The 8,061-nt window shown below is 37.8% G+C and overlaps 1 protein-coding gene across 1 annotated transcript; it reads right to left on the bottom strand.

The window, feature by feature from the left end:
* Positions 1 to 1,579: 1,579 nt before the first annotated feature.
* Positions 1,580 to 8,061, bottom strand: KRT25 (keratin 25). Its single transcript, XM_008586067.1, has 8 exons — positions 7,579 to 8,061; positions 7,210 to 7,292; positions 6,520 to 6,676; positions 3,498 to 3,659; positions 3,287 to 3,412; positions 2,710 to 2,927; positions 2,301 to 2,368; positions 1,580 to 1,952 (listed from the first exon to the last, which is right to left on the bottom strand). Exons 1-8 carry the CDS (start codon positions 8,005 to 8,007, stop codon positions 1,843 to 1,845), a joined length of 1,353 nt encoding a protein of 450 aa, XP_008584289.1. The 5' UTR covers positions 8,008 to 8,061; the 3' UTR covers positions 1,580 to 1,842.

Raw genomic sequence — 8,061 nt, 5'->3', positions numbered from 1 at the left:
GGGATGGCTGGGTCATAAGGTAGGTCTATTTTTAGTTGTCTGAGGAGCCTCCATACTGTTTTCCACAATGGCTGGACCAGTTTATGTTCCCACCAACAATGTAGGAGGGTTCCCTTTTCTCTGCATCCTTGTCAGTATTTGTTACTCTGTCTTATTCTAACTGGGGTGAGATGATATCTAATTGTGGTTTTAATTTGCATTTTCCTGATGATTAGTGATTTTGAGCATTTTTTCATGTTCTTGTTGGTCATACGTATGCCTTCTTTTGGGAAATGTTTGTTCGGGTCCTTTATCCATTTTTGAAATTTGGGTTATTTGTTTTCTTTTACTGTTGAGTTGTCTGAGTTCCTCATATATTCTGGATACTAGCTCTTTGTCTGATGTGTAGTTTGTAAACACTTTCTCCCATTCTGTAGATTGTGTCTTTGCTTTGTTGAGTGTGTCTCTTGCTGTGCAGAGGCTTTTCAGTTTGATGCAGTCATGAGGGTGTATTTAATGATAGGTGGGAATAGTGTAAATCACTTCAGCATTTAGACAATTACAAAATATTTTTCCAAAGTGGTTTTCTTTGAGATTGTAATGTTTTTGTTTCACATAATCTGATGGGGGACATAAATTAGGTATTTTGGCTCTAGTGGCCTCTGGCTAAGGTTGCATCAGAAGATGACAATAAAATTAATTCAGAGATAATTACAGTGCCCTTAAAGGACTCTATCATCTCTTCTGCTTCATATTTTCACATGGAGGCTAAAACAAATTTTCATGAAAGTACCATGATATGGATAATCCATCCATAGAAGACTGAGAGTCAACTAAGTATCTAGGAGAAATATTTGATCTGAGGAAATTATGTTTTTAGTTAATCTAATTTATTTCCCTTTATTAGAGATGAATCCAGTGGCTAAGAGAGTTATACAAGAGGATGACTCCATTAATATAACTTGGATTTTAAACCAGAGCTTTTGCTAACTTCTCTTACATTTAGAATATTTTAAAATAAATATATCCAAAAGGGAAATGAGATTTGAAAATTAATCATTATAAATACTGAGCACTAAAAAATAAGAGTTAACATTCATTGAGCGCTTACCCCATAAGTGTACTTTACAGTAATTTATTGGCTTAATCTTTACAATAACCATTTGAGAGAAGTAATTTTATCATCCCCATTTTATAGACGAAGAGCTTGAAATGCGTACATTTTAGCTATTATAAAAGAGAACAGGCTTGTTATTATGTCAAAGTATGGTAGATTAGGGATTGAAGTGGAAATATTTTTATTCCTTCTGAATTTGTCTTATTTTGAATTATTGGGAGAGCCTCATGAAAATCTAGTGGGAAATCTGTTAATTATTTTTTTAAAAAAAGTTTTCATGTAAATTAAATGCTGTCAGGTGTTCATATATCTGTAGCACAGTCACAAATATTTTAAATATAAAACAGCATCGCTAGTGATAACTTGCTAAAGAATAAGGTTTATTGAATACAAAGAATTGACAACAGATTAAATGCTGTCAGGTGTTCATATATCTGTAGCACAGTCACAAATATTTTAAATATAAAACAACATCTCTAGTGATAACTTGCTAAAGAATAAGGTTTATTGACTACAAAGAATTGACAACAGTTTTCTATAGGGTAATCAAATGAGTCATCATATTTGCATGTGACATTCTTCCCGATGAATGGGGAGATACTGCTATTGATTGCTGAGAAAGAGAAAGTAACAGAAAGACAACAGGACAGACATTTTTCCTAGACTTGCTAATTTTTTCAGGACCGATATATAACGCCTTTTCTTCTCGGAGGGAATTTGGCATATGTTCTCTGTTGTGTCTCAATTTAATTGCTTTGAGATTTCTCTTCCAGGGAGTGGAGCCTGGTGGTAAGTATTTTGCTGCGTTGGTCTACCTCCTCAAGAACTTTCTTAACCACTATGGGTTTGGCTGAATCTGAAAATTAAAATTTAAAAAGAGATTTTAGGGAGCTAAAAATAGATGAATAAGAAATTATATCCATTAAAGGAATAATATGGTTTTTATATAGGATGAACTATGCAGTAAGCACAAACACTTAGACTCATATTTGGTGAATTTTGATTGCTTGGTTAGGTGAAAACATGGTGACATGTTACTTTGTTTAAAATTAGCACGCATCACTAAAGTTAGACTTCTAGCACACACTGATACTACTACAAATCTTTATTGTATCTATTCTTACTAAAGCATGGTAATATAGAGAAAAGCTGTGCATTGAAAATGAAGTAGTATAGCATAACAACAGAATTTCATTTTAATTACCTTTGACTTGATTTCCCACGTTTCCAGATCCATATTCCTTAGACTTGTAACCTCCAGACTTACAAGCCCTGTGAAAATATCACAAAAGCGTGGTTTAGAGAGCACCCCTTCAATCCTAGATTCACCATGAGGTTTTCTTTCGCTCTTTGGTGAGAACATACTCAGTGGTTGAAACTACTCTGCTTTAGCATTAAGAAAAGACATTTTTAATGTTCACCATAAACACAGGGCTTGTTGCGTTTTGGTTTTGTAAGATGCTGCTAATTTGTATCTTGGCAGTGGAGTATGATGTTTGCTATGTAGCACTCGTATTAAACGCACCCACGTTAGTTCATGTTCACTTTCCAGGGACCTAAGTTTCAAGCAGATGTTAGTATTTCACATCTTTTCTGTAAGTTATTTCACCTACCCATCATCCCCTCCTATGAGGAGGCAGTAGGTCTCAATTTCTTTCTCCAGGTGGACCTTGATGTCGAGGAGCTGCTCGTACTCGAGTTTCTGGCCCTCGGTCTCGGTTCTGACCTGGTGCAGCTGCTCCTCCAGGGCCCCGATCTGAGCCTGGATCTGCGCCAGCTGCGTGCAGTAGTTGCCCTCGGTCTCTGTCAACGAGCACTCCAGGGAGTGTTTCTGCCAGGAAACCATAAAAAGAGCCTGAGACAGACATACCCACATGCAGAAACTTCTTTGATATCTAATTTTCTCCTCTTGTTAACTTTACCTTTAATTGTCTTACATTTCACATTGTTAAAGTGACTCTATGACACTGCTTTAAATGAGCAAATCTTTCTTTTTGGCAGACTAGATCTAAAGACATTGGTGTTGCTGCTTTAGCTATGATATATGCAACCCTATTCTTTCCTTACGTTTTAAGACAATTAAAAACATATACGTGGACACATTTTCAATACTGTTAAGGGCTTTAAAATCAACTGGCAGATATTTAAAATGATAACCTGGGAGATGTTAAGAAATTGTCCTTTTCATACCGTGGCTAAGAGGGACTGGAGTTCAATTTCCAGGGTTTGGAGAGTGCGCTTCATCTCGGTCAGCTCGTTTCGGGCTGAGGTTGTGGCTCCCACGTCCTCGGAGATCTGCTGCTGCAGCGAAGCGCTCTGAAACGGCGGGAGGGAGAGAGCAAATCTCAGTTTTGTGAACGTCACTTCAATGCACAGGGATTGTTTTCTGCAGGAGATTCACCTTTTCGTTGAACCAGGTCTCCGCGTCCCTGCGGTTCTGCTCGGCCAGGGCCTCGTACTCGGCTCGCATGTTGTTGAGCAGAACCGTGAGGTCCACGCCGGGGGCCGCGTTCATCTCCACGTTCACGTTACCTCCAGCCGCGCACTGCAGAACCTGCATCTCCTGGAGGCGGGAAAGTTCAGCTCAGCTACCCCGGAATCTCACAGAAAGTCTAGAAGCTTAGCTTTGGAAGGATTCTTAGAGTTCCTTTGGTTTCCCCTTCCCCCACGTTTTATATTTTCTGTCCAGTTGACTTAACTCTCAAAGGTAAACTCACTCCCTGCCTCACTCTGCAAGAATTTTAATTGCTCCAGAGCTCTCAGTCACTGCCCGCTAAACTCCAGTTACTGTAACCCCAACTCATCGGTTTTAGTTCTGCTACTCAGAAAAAGTCTTAATTTCTTTTCCACATGAAAGTCCTTAAAATCTTGAAAATGAATTGTCCTCGATCTCTTATTCTACTTGTTGATAGTGTAAATGTCTCCACCTTTGTGAACCGGTCTTAATTCCACTGGAGACCAGTTTTGATGCGTTCTCAACTCAGCTACATCTTGGCACAGACAGAATGAACATGGTCCAAGTGCTGTTTGAAAAATTCCGAACAAGTCAAAATATGATAAATAAATGTGTGTGCATGTGTGCATGTGTGCACTTGGCACAGACAGAATGAACATGGTCCAAGTGCTGTTTGAAAAATTCCGAACAAGTCAAAAGATGATAAATAAATGTGTGTGCATGTGTGCATGTGTGCATGTGTGTGTGTGTGTACCTTCCAGGAAAGAGCATTATCCTCTACAGAACCCCAGCTGTCTCTTAAGCCTACACAGGGACATCACAGTATCATGTTGGACTTTGGAGTCAGACATATCTCCGTGTGAGTTCTGTTTCTGCCCTTTAGTGGCTGTGTGAACTTGGCAAGGTGGCTTAACCTCTTTAACGTTTGATTCACTTGTCTGAAAATTGAGGATGATGAAAAATCCTTCTCTGGGTTGTTAAAAATGTGAAAGAAGTAATAATAATAAGACTTAGTCACTCTATCTGGTATATAAATGCTAAACAAATGCTGGTTAATATGATTGTTATCATCATGAAAGCTGGAATCTATTTTGCCGTCAAAGTCTACACATTATTCTGTATGAGCTGCATGCTGTTAGGGTAAAGTGAGTCAATTCCAAGATTGTGGATGGCAGGCATCACTGCTAAGACAGTGTAAATTGAAATAACACAGACCAGCTTATGTCTCTGCTGCAGAAAATTTCCTCTCTACGTATGGATTGGGTTTTTTTCTTGTATCTTTGATACCAGTCAATGGATTAGTCTTGATGATGGTAATGTAGGCTTTCTTTCCATCCTGCAGCAAATCCCTGAGGCTATTCTAGCATTCTTTCCTCTCTGATGGGCCCTATACATTCTTTATCACCAGATGTGGTTTTTACTTCTGAGGATTTAGTGAAAACTTCCTCAGCAGAAAAAGAAAAAGATAAAAAAGATATATATGGGTTGACTCGTAAATGAGGCATTGCAAAAATCAATTATTGCTTTCAGTTCACCGAGAACTTATTAACTACCATGGGCTATAACCCAACTTGAACCCCTATAACCAAATTAATGTTATTATTCAAGTAGTTATATTTATAAGACAGCCTTATGACTAATCAAGTAGCATTCTTGGTTTCCTTAGCTTGATCTCCTGCTTTAAGTATTTGGCTTGACTGTGGAAATCTTTTGACTGTTTAAAAATATCACATTTTCAAAGGAAAGATTTTTTCCCTTTTTAGAAAACAGTGGCTCTGGAAGCAATCCAGAAGATGTAATGGCTACATGATGCAATTTTGAATCTAGCTCCCAACAGCGACCACTTCGAAAGCATACTATTTGCTTGGAAGTGTAAATTCTGGTATAACAGCTTAATTTTAGCCTCATTATCTTTATAGCTATACCTATTAAAAATATGTATTAATGTTAAGTATGTATACTTAATGTGTGTATGAAGTAAATGTTTTAATGTTTTAAATCTGCCACTGTAACATAGAAACTTAGATCTAGTTTTCTTAGGGTGTCCTGAATGTATACTTATTTTATCTAATTAGATATAATCTCCTAAGTGGACCATTTTTACTTAGCTATAATTACACAACCAAAGCTCTTATAACCCTGATGGGTCTGAAAAGCGTGATTCCCTTTTTTTCCCGTGGGAAACTTGATAAGAGAACAAGGGTGTAGTTATATTTATAAGACAGCCTTATGACTAATCAAGTAGCATTCTTGGTTTCCTTAGCTTGATCTCCTGCTTTAAGTATTTGGCTTGACTGTGGAAATCTTTTGACTGTTTAAAAATATCACATTTTCAAAGGAAAGATTTTTTCCCTTTTTAGAAAACAGTGGCTCTGGAAGCAATCCAGAAGATGTAATGGCTACATGATGCAATTTTGAATCTAGCTCCCAACAGCGACCACTTCGAAAGCATACTATTTGCTTGGAAGTGTAAATTCTGGTATAACAGCTTAATTTTAGCCTCATTATCTTTATAGCTATACCTATTAAAAATATGTATTAATGTTAAGTATGTATACTTAATGTGTGTATGAAGTAAATGTTTTAATGTTTTAAATCTGCCACTGTAACATAGAAACTTAGATCTAGTTTTCTTAGGGTGTCCTGAATGTATACTTATTTTATCTAATTAGATATAATCTCCTAAGTGGACCATTTTTACTTAGCTATAATTACACAACCAAAGCTCTTATAACCCTGATGGGTCTGAAAAGCGTGATTCCCTTTTTTTCCCGTGGGAAACTTGATAAGAGAACAAGGGTGCATCTGTACAAATAACTTGACACCTATAAGACAAGTTGACCCTCATGTCTGTCTGACAACGAGTCTTCAGCACCAACTTCTTATTTAAGAGGTTAAGTAGGTGATCTCCTGGTTAGGTGGACAGTGTCTGCAGAGGGATAGCAGAATGCATATGGTCAGCTCTTACCTCCTTATGGTTCTTTTTAAGGTAAGTCATCTCTTCACTCAGGGTTTCGTACTGAATCTCTAGGTCCGTTCTGCACAAAGTTATCTCATCCAAAACTCTGCGTAGCCCATTGACATCAGCCTCCACACTTTGATGAAGAGCCAACTCGTTTTCGTACCTTAAAGAGTGTTAATGATTTTCCAATTTGTCACATGGTTGGGGACATAATCACCAATCAATGATCAATGCTAGAATTCTGGAATTTTGAAGTGGCAGAGTTAGCCACAAGAGACATTTTCAAAGTTTATTTTGTAATCATTATTATTTTTACTTATTTTAACATCTACTTGTCCATGTTTGTGGGGTACAATGTGTTGTTCAATACATGCATATATTGCACAATAATTCAGTTAAGGTAGATAGCATAGTTTTGTACCCATTAGTCCACCACTCCTCCTCATTATTATTTTTATTTTGAGGTATTTGACAGAAAAAAACTAGGGTATTGGGCACTAGTTTTATAGCAATTTACACTTCATATGTAATAGCCAAAGTATGAAAAGCTATAACATTCTGTTTATTTTACATCCAAGTGGCTTACAGTTTTGGAATAGGAATTGGTAATATTTAATGAAGGGATTAAAAAATAAATTCTATTTAAAGCCTTGCATTAATTGCCATGAATTCTTTTCACTCCGGGAGTCTACTTACTTTAGTCTGAAGTCATCAGCTGTCAGCCTGGCATTATCGATCTGTAGAACAGCATTAGCATTGCTGGTAGTGGAAACAACGATCTAGAAATAGGGAGTTTGGTTTTTTAAAGGCAATTTAAAAAACAAACAAAAACTGTTTTTTTTTTTTTAGATTAGGAAATGGAAATGATCCAAATTAATATAGTAGCATTTTTACCATGAAGTTAACCAACTAAATCCACTTTTCCTCATTTCCAATGCTAAATTTAAATCCCCTTTAAGAAATTAGAAGTAGGAGTGATAAATGTTTTTTGAATTCAGTGAGAAAGGAAAAAGAAAATTTAGAAACAAAAGCGTGTAAAAATGATTGTAAAATGTAATTTCTTACCTTATTTTTAAGATCATCGATTATTGGGAAATATCTACTATAGTCGTGATCAAGACCACGGCAAGAGCCGGGCCCAAATTTCTCATACCAGCCCTTGATCTTCTGCTCAAGGTCTGCATTTGCCTCCTCCAGAGCTCGCACATTCTCCAGGTAGGACGCCAGGCGGTCGTTGAGGTTCTGCATGGTCACCTTCTCACTGCCGGAAAGGAGGCCCCCCTCATTCACAGTAAAGCCAGCACAGGGGTTGCCTCCCCCTGCATTTCCTCCAGATGAGCTGCCACCGAAGGCACAAGAGAAGCCACTTCCAATTCCAGATAGGCCGCAGACATTTCCAGCCCCAAAGCTAGCTCCCCCGCTAGACAGCCTGAGTGATCCTGTGGTGGGACGGGGACAGGACCTCCTGGATCCACTGGAAAGTCGAAGAGACATGGTTTCAGGGCGAGCGTGGTGCAGAATTGTATTCGTGAAAGCCAGAATGGAGTG

Source organism: Galeopterus variegatus, unplaced genomic scaffold, assembly GCF_000696425.1.
Source record: "Galeopterus variegatus unplaced genomic scaffold, G_variegatus-3.0.2 Scaffold3817, whole genome shotgun sequence".
Lineage (NCBI taxonomy): Eukaryota > Metazoa > Chordata > Mammalia > Dermoptera > Cynocephalidae > Galeopterus > Galeopterus variegatus.
The sequence above is the reverse complement of the archived record's forward strand: the minus strand, read 5'-3'. Positions and strand labels throughout refer to the sequence as shown.

Coding starts and splice junctions, on each gene's coding strand:
- KRT25 (XM_008586067.1), bottom strand. CDS start 8,007: ATGTCTCTTCGACTTTCCAGTGGATCCAGGAGGTCCTGTCCCCGTCCC. Junction 7,293..7,578: donor TCGATGATCTTAAAAATAAG/GTAAGAAATTAC, acceptor CCCTATTTCTAG/ATCGTTGTTTCCACTACCAG. Junction 6,677..7,209: donor GCTGATGACTTCAGACTAAA/GTAAGTAGACTC, acceptor ACACTCTTTAAG/GTACGAAAACGAGTTGGCTC.